The sequence below is a fragment of the Vulpes vulpes genome, chromosome 4, assembly GCF_048418805.1.
Source record: "Vulpes vulpes isolate BD-2025 chromosome 4, VulVul3, whole genome shotgun sequence".
In the NCBI taxonomy this organism is placed as follows: Eukaryota; Metazoa; Chordata; class Mammalia; order Carnivora; family Canidae; genus Vulpes; species Vulpes vulpes.
In genome coordinates, this window is record NC_132783.1 from 35,837,540 (window position 1) to 35,857,683 (window position 20,144).

The 20,144-nt window shown below is 38.4% G+C and overlaps 1 protein-coding gene across 2 annotated transcripts in view; it reads right to left on the bottom strand.

Moving 5' to 3' along the window:
• Positions 1 to 11,854: 11,854 nt before the first annotated feature.
• SEC24B (SEC24 homolog B, COPII coat complex component) overlaps positions 11,855 to 20,144 on the bottom strand; it is a 97,466-nt gene continuing 89,176 nt past the window's right edge. For both annotated transcript variants that reach the window (XM_072755488.1, XM_072755489.1), the window contains 4 exons: positions 17,925 to 18,029; positions 16,982 to 17,074; positions 12,991 to 13,094; positions 11,855 to 12,750 (listed from right to left, as the gene is read on the bottom strand). In XM_072755488.1, the coding sequence (XP_072611589.1) occupies positions 12,636 to 12,750; positions 12,991 to 13,094; positions 16,982 to 17,074; positions 17,925 to 18,029 (417 nt within the window). In that variant the 3' untranslated portion in view covers positions 11,855 to 12,635. The remainder of the gene's footprint in view (positions 12,751 to 12,990; positions 13,095 to 16,981; positions 17,075 to 17,924; positions 18,030 to 20,144) is intronic.

Sequence of the window (20,144 nt, forward strand, 5' to 3'; positions counted from 1 at the left end):
TCTCCTTAGCATTTAATCATCACCTGACATATTATATATTTATCTTTTATCTCTTCCCCACACATGGAGTGCAAACTCCATGATGGAAGGCACCTTGTCTGTCTTGTTCACTGCTCTAAAACCATTACCTCACAATGCCTGTCACATAGTCTTAAATATTTGATGAATGAATGAGTGAATGAAAAATAAAGCAGGACTTCTAAGTTCAAAACAACAACCACGGGATCCCTGGGTGGCGCAGCGGTTTGGCGCCTGCCTTTGGCCCAGGGCGCGATCCTGGAGACCCGGGATTGAGTCCCATGTCGGGCTCCCGGTGCATGGAGCCTGCTTCTCCCTCTGCCTGTGTCTCTGCCTCTCTCTCTCTCTCTCTCTCTGTGACTATCATAAATAAATAAATAAATAAAAATTAAAAAAAAAAAACAACCACCTTTAAGAGTGCTTGGTTGGATCAGTTGGTTAAGTGTCAAACCCTTGGTTTGGCTCAGGTCATGATCTCAGGGTTGGTGAGATTGAACTCTTCTTGGGCTCATGCTGGGTGTGGAGCTTCAGGCTCTGTGATGGCCATGGATTCCCTCTCTGCCCCTCCCTCCCCAAAACCTGTTCCCATGTTCCCTCTCACTCTGTCTCTAAATAAATAAACAATAATAAAGAATAACACAAACACACATACTTCTGGTTATCTGTGCACAGGGGTGTGCCAGATATTGTTCAAGGCTCTAATAATAGAGTGATGAACAAAAATGCTGAGTTTCTTGCCCACACAGGATATAGTGGGGAAACTAAACAGAACAGGTGGTTAAATAAAGTGAAATAAATGTTGTAATAGGAAAAGTATCAGGGCCTATGGAGGGGGACCCCACCTAGGCTTTAGGCAAGGGTTAAACTGATGTCAGTACATACTAATAACTGAAGGAAGAATGGGAGCTAGTCAAATTAAGAGGTGAAGATACGTTTCTAGCAGAGGGAACAGCATGTTCAAAGGCCCAGGGGCATAAGAGTTCATAACTCTCTACTAATAAAGAGATAATCAGGTGGAAGGTTAAAACTTGATATCAAACAAAATTTAGCATAACAATTGTGGCTCACCGGTGAGAGTCAGGTTTTGAGGTCTGATGGTATATGAGGTAATGGAGTAAGATTGCTTCTGTATAACCACAGTGCTGGATTAACACATATTTTCCATGTTATATGCATCATATACTGTATTCTTAGTAAAGTAAGCTAGAGAAAAGAGAGGTCATTAAGAAAATTACAAGACAAAATACATTTAAATATTATACTGTATTTATTGAAAAAAAATCTGCAACCAGCAAACAAATTGAATCAGTAATCAAAAATCTCCCAACAAACAAAAGTCCAGGGCCAGGCGGCTTCCCAGTGGAATTCTACCAAACATTTAAAGAAGAGTTAATACTTTTCTTCTCAAACTACTCTAAAAAAATAGAAAACTCCCGAACTCATTCTATAAAGTTAGCATTACCTTGATTCCAGAACCAGAAAAAAATCCCACTGAAAAGGAGAATTACAGATCAGTATCCCTGATAAACGTAGATGCAAAAATTCTCAACAAGATACTAGCAAATTGAATACAACAGGACATTAAAAAAATTATTTACCACCATCAAGTGAGATTTATTCCTGGGCTGCAGAGGGTGGGTTCCATATTTGCAAATCAACCAGTGTGATACATCACATTAATAAACGAAAGGATAAAAACCATATGATCTTCTCAATAGATGCAGAAAAAGCATTTGACAAAATAAAGCATCCATCCTTTTAAAAATTTATTTTATTTATTTATTTGAGAAAGAGTAAGTGAGAGACAGAAGGAGCAAGGAGGGGCAGAGGAAGAAGGAGAAGCAGACTCCCTACTGAGCAGAGCCCAATGTGGGGCGGGACTCCTGGATCATGACCTGAGCCAGAGGCAGAGGCTTAACCCACTGAGCCACCCAGGTGCCCCTACAGCATCCATTCTTTTTTTTTTTTTAAGATTTTATTTATTTATTCATGAGAGACCAGAGAGAGAGAGAGAGAGAGGCAGAGACACAGGCAGAGGGAGAAGCAGGCTCCATGCAAGGAGCCCGACGTGGGACTCGATTCCAGGTCTCCAGGATCATGCCCTGGGCCGAAGGCAGTGCTAAACCGCTGAGCCAGCCAGGCTGCCCTAAGCATCCATTCTTGATAAAAACCTCAACAAAGTAGCCACAGAGGGAACATACCTTAACATCATAAAGGCCATATATGAAAGACCCACAGCTAATCTCATCCTCATTGGGGAAAAGCTAAGAGCTCTTCCTCTATAGTATGGAAAAAGACAGGGATGTCCACTCTGACCACTATTATTAACATAGTACTGGAAGTCCTTGCCTTAGCAATCAGACAACAAAAAGAAATAGAAGGCATCCAAATCAGCAAGGAAGAAGTCAGACTTTCACCATTCACAGACAACATGATACTCTATGTAGAAAATCCAAAAGACCACCAAAAATTTGCTAGAGCCGATACACAAATTCAGCAAAGTTCAGGATATAAAATTAATGTACAGAAATCTGTTGTATTTCTACATATCAATAATGAAGAAGCAGAACATCAAGGAATCAATTCCATTTAAATTGTACCAGTGAATGAAACTGGATTACACCTGACACAAAAATAAATTCAAAATGGATGAAAGACCTAAATGTGAGACAGGAAACTATCAAAATCCTAGAGGAGAACACAGGCAGAAACCTCTCTGACATGGGCCATAGCAACTTCTTACTGGACACATTTCTAGTGGCAAAGGAAACCAAAGCAAAATGAACTATTGGGACTTCATCAAGATAAAAAGCTTCTGCACAGTGAAGGAAATGATCAACAAAACTAAAAGGCGGGGATCCCTGGGTGGCTCAGCGCTTTGGTGCCTGCCTTCAGTCCAGGGTGTGATACTGGAGTCCCAGGATCAAGTCCCGCATCGGGCTCCCTGCATGGAGCCTGCTTCTCCCTCTGCCTGTGTCTCTGCCTCTCTCTCTCTCTCTCAGTCTGTGTCTCTCATGAATAAATAAATAAAATATTTTTTAAAAAGATATTTATAAAAAAAAAACCTAAAAGGCAGCCTATGGAATGGGAGATGTTTGCAAATTACCTATCTGATAAAGGGATAGTATCCAAAATCTGTAAAGAATTTATCAAACTCAACACCCCAAAACCAAATAATACAGTTAAGAAATGGACAGAAGATGTGAACAGACATTTCTCCAAAGAAGACATCCAAATGGCCAACAGACACATGAAAAGGTGTTCAACACCACTCATTAGGGAAATACAAATCAAAACCATGAGACACTACCTCACACCTGTCAGAATGGCTAAAATTAACAATACAGGAAACAACAGATGCTGATAAGGATGTAGGGAAAGGGGAACCCTCACTGTTGGTAGGAATATAGACTGCTATAGCCACTCTGGAAAACAGTATGAAGGTTCCTCAAAAAGTTAAAAATAGAGCTACCCTATGAGCCAGCAATTGTGCTAAGTATTTACTGAAATGACACAAAAATACTGATTTGAAGGGGCACATGTACCCTGATGTTTTTAGCAGCATTATCAACAATAGTCAAATTATGGAAAGAATCCAAATGTCCATCAACTGATGAATGGATAAAGAAGAGGTGGTATTGGTTACAATGGAATATTAGCCATCAAAAAGAATGAAATCTTGCCATAACGTGGTTGGAGCTAGAGTGTATTATGCTAAGTGAAATAAGTCAGTCAGAGAAAGACAAATATATGATTTCACTCATACATGGAATTTAAGAAACAAAACAGATGAACATAGGGAAAGAGAAAAAAAAAAAGGAGACAAACCATAACAGACTCTTAACCATAGAGAACATACTGAGGGCTGCTAGAGGGGAGGTGGTGGGGGGATGGGCTAAACGATTAATGGGTATTCAGGAGGGCACCTGTTGTAGTGAGCACTGGGTGTTGTATGTAAGTGACGAATCACTAATTTCTACTCCTAAAACCAATACTATACTATATGTTAACTAATTAGAATTTAAATGCAAATTTGAAAAAAAAAAAAAAAAGCTCCAAGGAACCAAGAACTCAATTTTATAAAAGTAAAAAAAAAAAAATCTGCATATAAGTAGACCTGCACAGTCCAAGCACAGTCCAAAACCAGTATTGTTCAAGGGTTAACTGTATCTACTGTGTCCAGGCGTTACACAGAAAACTTTACACATTTATACCATAAAATTTCCACAAGATTTTTAGCACAGAATTATCTCTAGTAGGGCTCAGAAAAGTTTAGGGACTTATCCCAGATCACACAGCTACAAGAGAGACTAGAATTCAAATTCTGTGTTTTGGCTCTCAAACCCTATTTTTTCCACTAGAGTTGGTCTAATGTAATGTGACAGCTCCAGGGCTAGAATTGAGTTTGCACTATACCTCTCAGATCATTTTCCAGTTTCTATTCATTACAGTATAGAATGCAGTTTGGTTTCTTTACCTAGTAGGAGACAGATACTTTAACTTTTGGAGAGTTTGGGTCATCAATGACACTCCCTTTTATTTTTTATTAAAGATTTATTTATTATTTATTCATTTATGATAGTCACACAGAGAGAGAGAGAGAGGCAGAGACACAGGCAGAGGGAGAAGCAGGCTCCATCCTGGGAGCCCGACATGGGACTCGATCTCGGGACTCCAGGATAATTCCCTGGGCCAAAGGCAGGCGCTAAACCGCTGAGCCACCCAGGGATTCCCGACACTGCCTTTTAAAAATGAGTTCCTATAATATTCCATTAACTTTAAGAATTGAACATGGAAATATTAAGAGGCTCTCTGAAAAATCCAATAGGTCCCAGATAGAGACCTCCCTGCCCCAGGATACAGCAGCAGATTAATTCCTCTTCACAATAAGAATCACTCCCCATCTGGGTGTTTGTATAAGAAGTAAAATGGCCAGATGGTTGTTATAACTTCTAATTCAGTGGGGACATTATTGTGTGTCATTCCCCCCGACCCCCACATTGGAAGCATCTTGCCTTTGGGAACTAAGACCCCAAAATTCTGTTGAATAGGTTAGGAGGCAAAGCTCTCACTTTGTGTTTTTTTGTTTGTTTGTTTGTTTGTTTGTTTGTTTCAAAGCTCTCACTTCTAATCTTGATTTTCAGACCTGTGTGTTCTGGCTATGAAAGAAAAATTTTGGTTGCAGACTTAAGGCATATATTACATCTTGTAGGACAGTTTTGGTGGGGCGTTCTACTTTTTTATCAGGCCAGTTGCTTTTTGAGGTGACAGGTGTGGCAAGACCAGTGAATTCTCATTACCATACTTATTTTGCCATGGGATGGGAGATTTGACCAGAAGCAATGTTGTGGAGGTCCCATGGTGATGACGAAGGCATTCTGTAAGCCCACAGATAGTGGTGTTGACAGAGACACTGCAGGCAGGGCAGGAAAACCATACTCAGAGTATGTATCTATTCCATTGATAACAAATTACTCCATGATGGGAAGGTCCAGTGTAATCAACCTGCTACTGGGTAGCTGATTTGTCTCCCAAGAAATGATGCCATGTTGAGAAAGCAAAGTAAGTCTCAGCTGAAAACAGGTTAGGAATACAGTGGTGATAGCTATTTATTTAGCCCATGTATAGCTTCTATACTCCCAGATATGGCAACTTTGTACATAAGCCATTGAGCCTAACATTAGGGTGCTTAAGGAAAAGGCCAACATTCACAGATGGGTCACTTCATTCACCTGATTGAGGTGGACAATTTTTGCTGCAGATGCCTTTTGGTGTACACTCATATGGAATACAAATATCCTCTCACTCTGTGTCCATTTTATGAAATTTATCCACATACTAGGTCTCCAAACTGATTTGTCATCAATTTCCAATCTTGTTCCTTCCAAGTCCCCTACCATTAACTTGCCAGTAGCTACTGCCTTGGAAGCTGTACAGATCTACACCTCTTGGCCATCTCAGTGTAGAAAAATGGACAGCTTGAATCCTGCCTATCATAAAGAGGATTTCCCTTCACCACTAGACTAATACTGTAACAGTCCAGTTGGCCCAGGTTCAGATTTTTTTCTTCCTTAGTTAACTAGTCCTAGGGAAATACCTCATGAAGTCATAGATATGAAGTGAGGCAAAGTTGCAATGCAGCAGGAGCAGCTACCCTACGAGTCAGAGCCACCTGCACATGACACTTACCTCGGGATCAGCTGAGCCTGGTAGCTTACACGCATTTTCATTTAATGGTAGACTACAGCTGGGCATGCCCACATTGGTCAGCTCAGGTCACAAGGGCACTTGGTATCTTGTAGTAGACAGTCCAGCAGCGATCTAGGAGCCGTTTTCAAAACGAAAATTAAATTTTTTTTTTCAGAAGATACAGCTGCTCCAAAACCCTAGAGAGGTCTGTAATTCTCCCCTGCGCCTGCATATGGCATTTGTATTTATCGTAGACACTCTGATGGGATCCGTAGGTCAACAGAGCCCAAGCAGTGGAGCTGTTTGCGCGGCGGCCTCCTTGGTGAGGAACGGTCTGTTGGCTCTGACTGCACTGCAGACACTCAGCCCTATTTATGGGTTACTTGGTAAATGGGTCAGAGCAGCACAGTGAAATGGAGGATACGTGGCTTCCAAGATCCCCCCAAAACCACAAGTATTGTACAGTGTTGTGGAAAGTGACACAAGAGCAGCAACTTGCTTTTTGTTTTGGAGGGAATCTGGCACAAAGCTCCAGACCACTGAACCTCCTGAAACTTCAGAGTGTGGGTGCACTCCCGAATTTTCACGCGGCTCCTATCCACCCTCGGGCACCATTCCCATTCTCTCAGGCCATCTTTCAATTTCTACCTAAACCCAGCACAACAGTGTATGTTTCTTCTTTATTCCAGAGCCTGTTTCTTTACATTTGTTTCCAGGTTTGCAACTTACTTTTTCCCCTACGTTAGAATCATTTAAAATTGGTTCAACATTTCCTGAGTGCCTACGATGTGCCAGGCTTGGTGGCGTGGAGGTGAGGGTGGGCACAACAGAGTGGCCTTACTTTAAGGGAGAACACCGGTTACCACCGCATGGCAGGGGCTATGACACGGGTAGCAGAAGGTGGTCAGGAAACACACGGGAGGGGTTTCTCAACGAGACAGGAGTGTGGTCAGGAAAGGCCGCAGGCCTGGGAGGAAGTGATATTTAGGCTGAGTTCTGAAAGATGGTGGGGCTCCATGAGTGAAGCCAGGACGGGGTCAAAGGGTTTTCTCCAAGTAAGGGTAGCAGCAGGCGCAAAGTCTGGACCTGAAAGAAGGGCAGCTCCTATGATGGATCAGTCTTCTTTCCCTCTCAGAGGTTTCCTTCTCGTTCCCACCCATTCTCCACATCAGTTCTGTTCCAATTTTTTCCCTGAGTATGACCCAAAAGTTGCCCTGAGTTCTATAAAGGCAATTTAGCTTCACTACATTTTGTGGAAAAACACCCTTTCAGACCCTGTTTTTCCTGGGGACATAAAACTCTGAATCCTAGCTATTAAAGAACTCTGCCTTAAGCTCTGACCCTTCTTGCCTAAAACGACTTATTACTTCATTTCTCCATTATTCTTTTTTAAAGATTTATTTGACAGGGAGGGCAGGTGGGGGGGAGAGGGCAAACACAAGCAGGGGGACTGACAAAGGGAGAGGGAGAAGCAGGTTCTCCAGGGAGCCGGGAGCCTGATGTGGGACTCCATCCCAGGGCTCTGGGATCATGATCTGAGCCAAAGGCAGACACTCAACCACTGAGACACCCAGGGCACCCCTCTCCTGGTTATTCTTGACTGAGCAAATAATTACTTATCAGTCTCTATTAGTTAATTAAGGAAGAGTCTAGAAGCACAATATCTTGCATTCTAGTAAGACTACTCCCTTTCAACAGTTAATAGGCATTTCCTATCGTTACTATGCAAGTCATAAGATATAAGTCCAGAAGGAGAGATTCCAAAGATATTGGAATATAGAAAAAAATCTCCACAAAAAATGGAACTGGCTTTCCAAACCAGTAGTGTTTTACAGCTTTCTCAAGGGCCATTGTAAAATGACGCCACTGTAAGAAAGGCTAATCAGTTTTCCAGTCATTTAATTAAGTCAATGTGTTCCTGTTATGGAGCCTGTCCTAGGATAAAGTCTCGGCTATTTGTGAGATGGGTTAAGTATTAAAAAACCCAAGATACAATTATGCCTTAAAGTAAACTTTATATGTAATAAAGAATTGAGAGGAACATATGCATTTTATTTATTTATTTATTTATTTATTTATTTATTTATTTATTTATTTATAAGATTTTACTTATTCATGAGAGACACAGAGAGAGGCAGAGACATAGAGGGAGAAGCAGGCTTTCTGTGGGGAGTGTAATGCAGAACTCAATCCCAGGACCCTGGGATCATGATCTGAGCCAAAGGCAGACACTCAACCACTGAGCCACCCGGGCACCCCAACGTATTATTTATTCCTAAGGAAAAGATTAAGGTTAAGCATATGATTTAATATTATAAGGCCACAGGCTATTAACTTTAAAAGAACCTATTATATTGCACTTACCTCTATTTACGAATTACTTATATTAGCACATATATACTAGCTATATCATCACTAAAGTGTTGCAAGCTAGATAGAGGTGTAGGTTATACATATTTCTATCTTAGCAATGACAGGATAATCATTTCATGTCTATTGTGTACCAAAAAATGTATTAAAAATGTAGTTACAGAAAACTAGAAATTAGAGTGTAAAAATAAGCATATACACATTACTATACATTGATCAAATTTATCAACAACCTAAATGGTTACCAACCTAAGATAAAGTTACATGAAAAGCAAAAACAGCCGCAAAACCCACGAACATCTCCCAACAGTGATGACGCACTCCTAAGAAAATGCCTGAGTCCTGGCTGGAGGGTAGCTTGTCAGTTGTCTGATAGATTCTGTGTGGCACACTATCTGTACTTTTGGGGAGTTTTTGCAAAATTATGAACCTTGCATGGGAACCAAGTTTCATAAGGGAAGTAGAGTCTCAAGTAAACTCTAGTAACATTGATTTATATTTATGATTGCTTACAAATGTGAATACAAATTTTAACAATCTTTAAAAACTAGCTTGGTGGGTTTTAATAGTAACGCTTTTTGGCCTCCAAATTGACATGAAAATCTACATAACTATGCATCGTTTAATAATGGAACCTAAAGAAATGGTTTTCACTTTTGGATGAGCCTGTGGCTTATCAGAAGGCAATGCATTAATAGCCTCTGTGTCCTCCAGTCACACTACCTTCCTCCCTCAAGTGCCAGCTCTCATAGGGTAGTATAAGGCAGAAATGAAGAGGAGGCCCAATTTTCTGGTTAATACATATTCTATCTCTGAATTCAGAGATATAAAATGAGTGAATCCTAAAATATCTACCTACCACTTTTATGTCTCATTTGGCAAGGCTTGAGTGCTTTTTTTCCTCCCTTAAACTCTTCTTTCACTTATCAGAAATTCTACCTAGATAGTATCTACGATGTTGTTTTCAGCTTTATTTATTTTTTTGGCTTTGAAGATATTTTCAATATCTTCAAAAGTTACTCTGAATAGAGGACTCATGGCTTTCTTAGTATTACATGTTGCTAATTAATACACGCATGTCGACTACAACAGATTCCTATCTACAGACACCTTTCAAATAGTTTTTTTGCACACACACATAATGTATAAATAAAAAACAGAATCCCTTTCCACTGATTTGTGGACCACACTTGATTTGTTCTATAGAAGTACTCTGTAAAAGTAGCATGTAAACAACATCTCTATAAATTGAATCATATGTTTCTATTCAATAATGGTTTTAATAGGGGATTAGGAAGATTTTCATATCACCTGGGATACTCTTTTAAAACAGATCTCTCAGGCAGCCCTGGTGGCCCAGTGGTTTAGCGCTGCCTTCGGCCCAGGGCGTGATCCTGGAGACACGGGATCGAGTCCTGTGTCAGGCTCCCTGCATGGAGCCTGCTTCTCCCTCTGCCCGTGTCTTTACCTCTCTCTCTCTCTGTGTCTCTCATGAATAAATAAAATAAAATCTTTAAAAAATAAAGAAAATAGATCTCTCTAGGGACGCCTGGGTGGCTCAGTGGTTGAATGTCTGCCTTTGGCTTAGGTCATGATCCAAGGTCCTGGGATCAAGTCTCACAAGGCTCCCCACAGGGAGTCTGTTTCTCCCTCTCTCTCTGTCTCTCTCTGTGTGTCTCTCATGAATAAATAAATAAAACATTAAAAAAAAAAGATATCCCTGGTCAACCTCCTATCCAAGTGGTGAATATGATTTGAGGCAGAATACCATACACTGACACCACTTATCTTTCTAGCTCATTCCCTCTTCCATCCATACTCTAACAGCCCTTTGACCTCACCAGGACCTACAGACTATTAACTAAGCCCATTAACTTTTCTTTATCCATCTCCCATTTTGTGCACCTTGCCTTTTAAGGTAATTTCCACATTCACCTACCACTTGGGATGGCTCTTCTTCCAGATATCCATGTGAGTTTATGTCTCTGCTCAGCTCTCACCTTTCCAGAGGGGCCTTCCCTGGTTACTATCAAAAAGAGCATTCTTGATTCCCTTATATAGCTTTATTTTTCTTTGTAGCATTCATTATGCCTGACATGTATTATCTTTTCCCCAGTCCTCCATACCAGTACTCTAAACTATAAGCTCTGTGAAAATGGGGATTTTATGTTTTGTGCCTAGAACAAACTCTGACAAGTATTAAGTGCTTAAAAATATCTATTGAATGAAAAACAAAATATCCAGACAAAAGATTTTTCCCTTTCCTAAAATAGAAACATGATACTTTTTTGTTATAAAATTACAGTATTCAGTTGTCCTTAAGAGTATTGTAGTTTTTCCTAATGTTCAATAGGATTCACTCTTGCTGTAGGCAGCATGGTATAGAGACAAGTACAGTCCTGGGGAGTGAGGGTGGGATGAAAAGTAGGTGGTGGGTGGGAAGAACATTTCGGATTTACTATTAGCTCTGTCATTAATTAGTAATGTCATTTAGAGTGAGTCATTTAACCTCTCATTTCCATCAGGGAATGTGAGAGAGTACTTTTATTTTTATCTAAAGAAAAGAGAGCCACCAAACATAAAACTGTTAAAATCCCTCACCACACATACCAAGAACCTTTTTCCTTTCAAAGTTAATTGGTGGGACTTTCATAGTTATAAAACAGATCTAATATATCTTTAATTGCTTTTATAGCAAATAAGCTGTTAGTAAATGAAAGACTTTTTCATTAGAATAAAATCACTCTCAAAATTCAAGATGGTAATCTTTTTTTAAAAAAAGATTTATTTATTTTTATATATTCGTGATAGACACACAGAGAGAGAGAGGCGCAGAGACACAGGAGGAGGGAGAAGCAGGCTCCATGCCAGGAGCCCAACGCGGGACTCGATCCCGGGACTCCTGGATCGCGCCCTGGACCAAAGGCAGGTGCTAAACCGCTGAGCCACCCAGGAATCCCCCAAGATGGTAATCTTAATAGTCAACTGAATAAAATGGTCATGTGTGGTGTGAAAATTTTCTTGCTATGAATGTACAGAAAAAAATGCCTAATTTAACTGAGAGAGACAAATTAAAATTTTACCTAGTTAATACTCATATGTATTTTAAAAGTGACATTGGTTTTTTAGAATACAAACAGAATAAGTACTTGGTAATGTCCACAAACTTATAAAAACGAATAGATTCAAATACTACTAAATGCAAGTAGTAAATTCAATATATCCTATATGTAAAAGTAACACCCACTCTCCCCCCACACAAAAAAACCACCAAATATTGTCAAGCAAAATATTTTTAATTAGTAGGCTGATCATAAATAAATCCACATAAAAGATTTAACAGAATTACAAAGAGTTTTGTATTTCTTTTGTGGACTCAATTCATAATATGCATTAGTCAACCTCATTCTCTAACTGTGACAAAAAGAGTTGTCATCCAACAATGCAGCACAGTTTAAGCAATTCATATTTTGTAGTTACATTTTTACATTTTCTTTACAAATGTAACATTTATGTACATTATATATATTTTTCTATAGTTCATGTTCTGAAATGCTATTGTTTTTACAGGGAAAATATTGAATTCATGAATACAAATCATTCCTTGTTAAAAAGTAATTCATATAAACAAGTAACACGGTACCACTGCCTTTTGGCATCCCTTGTCAGAGTTCGAGTCCAGAAATGTTATATTAATTATAAGAAAAAGGAATTCATCTACTTTGCCTTATGACACATCATTCCACACAGCTACATAGATGTGCCGGCCTGCAATGAACAGAGCACTGTGCTGCTGCACTACTGGAAATGTGAAGAAATCAATTCAAAATATACTTGGTGAAACAGCATCATCATTACCATGAATTCAGGCTGAAGAAAATCTGCCAGGTTCTTTCTTCCCCTTTCCCTTTTGCCAAAGCCTCAGGGTGCTATGCTGTGCACTCTGTCTTGGAACAACAAATGCTTTCATTTCAAATATCCTACGTACTTCTCTGACAGATTATGCTTTACCTAGGCTATGTATGGATCTTTTTCTTCTCATTCAATTTTATTCCACTTCACTTACAAATCTGCTGCTGAATGTGAAGCAAAAATTCATAGTAAGAGAACGCAGCTTCTGTTCGGTCTTCAATCAAATGTTGAAAAAATTCCGTTTTGGCAGGACTCTCATCTCTGAAAAAGAAAAAGTGTTTAAAAATGCACATTCTTATAAAGAATAATTATACATTAAAAAATTACTAGTACACGGGGGCTTTAGGAAAATGGAACATAGGGGTTATTAATCAATTAACAGCATTCTCTTATTAGAATATATTTTCATAATATTATTTAAAATTTGCTCTGAAGACAAGCAGTTTCACACAGACTGCACGGGATAAGACAATTTGATAATTAAGTTACAGAAGTACTTACTTTACCACGTGAAGAATTGGGCTTAATGGTCTGTTGTCTCTCAGCCAAGTTATAAAGGATCTCGCTCTTTCTGATGAAAGGGTATCTAGCTCTGGAAGATGTGTCTGGTAAAAGTAATATAATTAGAAAATTACTTCCTTTCTCACAGACTGTAGCAATATTAGAACTGAATCATGATTCATTCCCACTACCTGCCAGCACTCGATTTCCAGACCTAAAGCAGCAACCAAATGAGTAAAATTTAAATTGTTCACATATATGTTTATATCTTTCTGGATAAGTTAATAAAACATGTGTTTATTGATGACTGATTGTGAGAATGAGAGTGTGTGCGTGCATGCGCAAGCAGAGGCAGAAGGAGAGAGGGAGAGAGAGAATCTTACGTAGGCTCCATATCCAGTGCAGAGCCCAGTGCAGGGCTCCATCTCACAATCCAGAGATGATGACTTGAACTTGAATCAAGAATCAGATGATTAACCAACGGAGCCACCTGGGTGCTCCAACACATGTTTAATGATAAGTATGTTACAGATATTTTACCTCCATATTACAGTTTTTCTGAGTAAGTCAATAAAACATATACAATGATTAGTAGGTCACTGGTATTATGTTGCACTTTTAGTTCCATCTAAAGAAAACATGCAAATGAAGGTGGCTATCATTAATTTCCAAATTTACTCAACAGTTATAGATTCCATCCTCTTTTAGTAACAGCCATTCTCAGAGAATTCTGTTTCAAAGGACATCCATGTGGCCAAAAAGACACATGAAAGGATGTTCATCATCATCATTTACCATGAGGGAAATGCAAATCAAAACTACCATGAGATATCACCTCACACCTATCAGAATGGCTGGCTAAAATCAACACAAGAAACAACAGATGTTGGCCAGGATGTGGAGAAAGGGGAACTTACACTGTCAGTGGGAATGCAAACTGGTATAGCTACTATGGAAAACAGTATGGAGATTCCTCAAAAAGTTAAAAATAAATAGAATTACCCCATGACCCTGCAATTACACTACTGAATATTTACCCAAAGAATACAAAAATACTAATTCAAAGGGATACATGCACCCTGATGTTTATAGCAGCATTATATACAATAGCCAATATATGGAAACAGTCCAAGTGTTCACTGACTGCTGAATGAATAAAGAAGAGATGGTGTGTGGAATATTACTCAGCCACCAAAAGAATGAAATCTTGCCATTTGCAATGACATGGCTGGAGCTAGAGTATACTGCTAAGAAAATAAGTCAGTCAGAGAAAGACAAATACCACATGATTTCACTCATATGTAGAATTTAAGAAACAAAACAAATGAGCAAAGTGAAAAAGAGAGACAGACAAACCAAGAAAGAGACTCAACTACAGAGAACAATCTAATGGTTACCAGAGGGGAGGACAATGGGGGGTTGGGTTAAATAGGTGACGGGGATGAAGGAGTGTACTTGTCACGGTGAGCACCAGGTGATGTATGGAAGTGTTGGATCATTATACTGTATACTTAAAACTAATATAACACTGTATGTTAATTACCTGGAATCAAAATAAAAACTTAAAATAAATTTAAAGGTGAGGAATTTTAAAGAACATGTGTAAATATATTTAAAAACTATATGGGAGATTATTTTTAAAAGATCTAAAAAAGCCTATTCCTATATATTTTTATAAATATACTTTGTAAATTTTTTTTTAATTTTTATTTATTTATGATAGTCACACACAGAGAGAGAGAGGCAGAGATACAGGCAGAGGGAGAAGCAGGCTCCATGCACTGGGAGCCCGACGTGGGATTCAATCCCAGGTCTCCAGGATCGCGCCCCAGGCCAAAGGCTGGCGCCAAACCACTGCGCCACCCAGGGATCCCTATACTTTGTAAATTTAATAAATATGTTATATAATATAAATACATATTTTTGTATATTTATTTACAATGAAGTTTCCAAAGCCAAATTAATAGTAAACTACATAGAGTATGCAAAAAAAAAAAAAAAAAATTTAACAGAAAAGCTTTATTTACTGTTATTTTATTTTGTTTTCTTAATTGTGAGTGAGGCTGAACATTGTTTCATATAGCTACTACTATACTTCTCTTCTGCAAATTGCCTATTCAAATCCTTTGCCCAGTTTTCTTTTCCTTTTTTTTCTGAGGGGACAGGGTGTCTTTTTCTTAAAGATTTGTAAGACAACTTTTTATACTAGAAAAATTAGCCCTTTTTCAGTCCTGAGCTTCAGATAACCTCCTGATTTTGTTGTGTCTTTTGGCTTTATTTTACTACATAGAAATGTTAATAACTACAGCTTCTAACATAAAGTTTACTACTTTATTTAGAACTTATTTTTTTTTTTTAAGATTTTATTTATTCGGGATCCCTGGGTGGTGCAGCGGTTTGGCGCCTGCCTTTGGCCCAGGGCGCGATCCTAGAGACCCAGGATCGAATCCCGTGTCGGGCTCCCAGTGCATGGGGCCTACTTCTCCCTCTGCCTGTGTCTCTGCCTCTCTTTCTCTCTCTCTCTCTGTATGACTATCATAAAAAAAAAAAAAAAAAAAAATTAAAAAAAAAAAGATTTTATTTATTCATGACAGACACAGAGAAAGAGAGAGGCAGAGACACAGGCAGAGGGAGAAGCAGGCTTCACGCAGGGAGCCCGACATGGGACTCGATCCCAGGTCTCCAGGATCACACCCCAGGCTGAAGGCGACGCTAAACCCCTGGGACCGGGGCTGCCCTAGAACTTATTTTTCATATGTTTTTTTTCCGTTTGCTCACATTCTTGCCTCTTTTCAAACTTTTCCTTATTAACTTCATTTGCTGAATCTTAAAAGTGAACTCTGGAATTAATATGTAAAATTAAAAGAATAAACAATAGCAGAATGTGATAAAAGTTATACTGACTTTAAATTATTTCAGGAGGAAGGCCATATTTAACAATATCCAGTGATAAATTAGGCCTTTCCTATTAATTAAATATAGAATTATTTTCAGAATCCTATTTCTTTGGTATTGGTTAATGTAGGCTGTTCCTATTAATGAAATATAGAATTATTTTCAGAATCCTGTTTCTTTGATATTGGTTAATATACATACAATAAAGGCCCACAAAAAAATTATGTTCGTTATCAGCAAAATAATTTAAATCAGAAGTTAAAGTTGTTGGAAAACAGGCTGGCAGTTCCTCAAAAAATTAAACCGAGTTTACCATATGACCTAACAATTCTACTCCTAGGTTTACACCCAAGAGAACTGAAAACATAAGTTCACACAAACACCTGCACATAAACTGTTCATACTAGTACTATTTATAATAGCCCCAAAGTGAAAGCAATCCAAATGTCCATGAATGAAGGACTGGATTTAAAAATGTAGCATAGGAAAAAAAAATGTAGCATAGGGATGCCTGGGTGCCACAGCTGTTGAGTGCCTGCCTTTGGCCCAGGGCATGATCCAGGAGTCCCGGGATCGAGTCCCACATGGGGCTCCTTGCGTGGAGCCTGCTTCTCTCTCTGCCTGTGTCTCTGCCTCTCTCTGTCTGTGTCTCTCATGAATAAATAAAATCTTTTAAAAAAATGTAGCATAATGGTACAATTATTATTTAGTCATAAAAAAAGAATGAAGTATTCATACATACAACAATATGGATGAACTTTGAAAACATTGTGAGAAGTGAAAGAAAGCAAACACAAAAGGCCACGTGTGATGCCATTTATATGAAATGTCCAGAACAGGCAAATCCATAGAGATAGAAGGTAGATTAGTGGTCGCTAAGGGAAAGCAGGAGGGGAGAATTTGGAATACAAATTTCTTTTTGGGGTGATAGAAATGCTCTGAAATTAAGATACTGGTGATTATTGTATCAATTGTGAATACAGTAAAAACTAATCAGTTGTACATACACTTTATGATAAAGTGGTGAAATGTATGTGAATTTTATCTCACTAAAAATTTTAGCATACAAAACCTTAAAACTATAAGAGCCACTGACCATTTTCTGTGGTATTGATGCGAAATTAGGATACCCAAGTACATCCTCTATGAAGTTATTGTCACAGCTTTTTCCAATCCAAATATAAAAAACCTAAAATGAAAAAAAAAAACAATAAAATATTAAGACTCCCTAATCAGGAACCTATTACAGCTAATTTTCTCAAAATTATCAAGCATAAAAGAGGTAAAGTATACTATCTCAACTAAAGTAGGAAGGGGGCTATCACTAATTTCCAACTAGGAGACCCTAATTGGTACATTTGGAATCTGTATCCAGGAATCTAAAGTGGTTCACTTCTTCTTAGCTTAAATTTCAAGACTTCCCACAAAATACATTTTACCACCTTCCTTCCTTACTTTTTTCCCCAATAGGAAGGTAGTACGTTAGCCAGGATAACTGACTGACTTGCTCTATCTCCTATCCACTTGTTTGATTGCTGTCTGTGTATTTTAACTAATAGGCTCTCCCTCACCCGCCCTTTACTTGCTCATAAGGTAGCATTTATGAAGCCATCTTGACCACTGTGATACCCTTCACCATGATCCCACCCAGTGACTTTGCCTGAACTCCTAATCATTAATGGCCATTTCAGAAAATGCATAGAAGTTGAAATTGATGGACTCCTGTGGTGCCTTTGAATTTTATGATTCTAGATGATAAAATCCTTAAAGACAGAATTTATCTCTTTACTTTTCTATCAAGCATACATAATCCATGATAATAAATAACTATGATAATAAATAACTATGATAATAAAAGTATATCCAACTAGAAAAGTCTAAAATAAATTGACCTCTTGTGCCAGGTACCAGTTTATTGCCTCTCAATTCCTAATTCTACCTTTCACTGCCTGATCTATGATAATAAAGCTGGACCCTGTACATGTTGCTCCTTTTGCCAGCTGGAACAGTGGTGAACTTTAACAGTAGAGGGTGCTTACAGAGCCACAGTCCATAAGGAAAGCACCTTCTCTTGTCAGTTTTTCTGCGGACAATTTTTGAAGAGGTGGCTGAGGTACAACCCTGTCATTAACGTGTATTGCACCCTGAAAAAAAAAAGAGAGAGATGGAATGAGTTTGTGTAACTATCATCATAGTCTGGAACACAAAGGCTACAAGCTCTTTATGAAATACTGAAAAATGACACTTGAGAATTTTGTAAGATGCAAAAAATTACTGGTAATACTTTACCACGTTGGCTGTAGCATCAAGATGTATTCAAATCACAAAGATAAAAACATGATGGGGCCTCTGCTCGAGATTCTCTCTCTCTCCCTCTGCCCTCCCCCCGCTCTCTCTCTCTAGAATAAATAAATGAAATCTTTAAAAAACAAAGATAAAACCATGAATATGTAAAATGATCTGTCCACTTCCTTCCTTTATGGGATCTGATATGTTAAAAGTATGACTATTAAATCTGCTGCAAAGTAAGCTCCATTTTTACATTTCTCGAGTAACAAAATACAGAAGATTCCAAACAGTAGAGTTTTAATGCAAGGAAGAAAAGACACTACATATTTGCATATTAAAAATAACTGTTGGACACCAGATTTGGTTTATAGTACAATCAAAATTGCACTTGGGGGCAGCCCTGGTGATGTGGCGGTTTAGCGCCGCCAGCAGCCTGGGGTGTGACCCTGGAGACCCGGGATCGAGTCCAACGTCAGGCTTCCTGTAGGGGGCCTGCTTCTCCCTCTGCCTGTTCCTCTGCCTCTCTGTGTCTCTATGAATAAATAAAATCTTAAAAAAAAATATATATATATATTAAAAAAATTGCACTTGGATCAGAAGGAACATACCTCAACATAATAAAGGCCATATATGAAAAATTCACAACTAACACATATTTAATGGTGAAAAACTGAGAGTTTTTCCCCTAAGATCAGGAACAAGACAAGGATGTCCACTCTCACCACTTTTATTCAACATAGTACTAGAAGGGCAGCCCGGGTGGCTCAGCGGTTTAGCGCCGCCTTTGGCCCAGGGCGTGATCCTGGAGACCCGGGATTGAGTCCCACGTCGGGCTCCCTGCATGGAGCCTGCTTCTCCCCCTGCCTATGTCTCTGCCTCTCTCTCTGTGTGTGTCTCTCATGAATAAGTAAATAAAATATTAAAAAACAAAACAAAACAAAACATAGTACTGGAAGTCCTAGCCACAGCAATCAGATGACAATAACAAAAATAAAAGGCACCCAATTTGGTAAGGAAGAAGTAAAACTTTCACTATTTGCAGATGACATGATACTCTTCATAGAAAACATTGGGGATTCCATCAAAAAATTCTAGAACTGATAAACGAATTTAGTAAGCTTGCAGGACACAAAATCAATATGCAGAAAACCGTTGCATTTCTATACACTAATAATGAAGTAACAGATAGAGAAATTAAGAAAACAATTCCATTTATAATTACACACAAAATAATAAAATACCTAGGAACAACTTAACTAAGGCTGTGAAAGACCAGTACTCTGAAAACTATAAAAGACTGATGAAATCAACTGAAAATGACACAAATAGAAGATATTCCATACTCCTGGATTGGGAGAACAAATTGTTAAAATGTCCATACTACCCAAAGTGATCTGCAGATTTGATGCAATCCCTATCAAAATAGCAACAGTATTTTTCACAGAAATAGAACAGATAATCTTAAAATGTATATGAGCTACAATCTTAAAATGTATATGAACTACAAAAGACCCCCAAAAGCCAAAGCAATCTTGAAAAAAGAACAAAACTGGAGGTATCACAATCCCAGATTTGAGATATACTACAAAGACACAGTAATAAAAAACATTATGGTACTGGCACAAAATAGACACATATGTCATTGGAAAGGAATAGAGAGCCCAGAAATAAACTCATAATTATTTGGTCAATTAATCTTTGATAAAGGAGATAAGAACATGCAATGGGAAAAGGATAGGCTCCTTAACAAATGGTGTTGGGAAAACTGGACAGCAACATGTAAAAGAATGAAACTGAACTACTTTCATATACTGTACACAAAAATAAACTCAGAATGGATTAAGAACCTAAATGTGTGATTTGAAACTGTAAAAATCCTAGAAGAGAGCACAGGCAGTAATTTCTCTGACAATGGCCATAGCAACAGTTTTCTAGATAGGTCTCATAGGGTGAGGGAAATGAAAGCATAA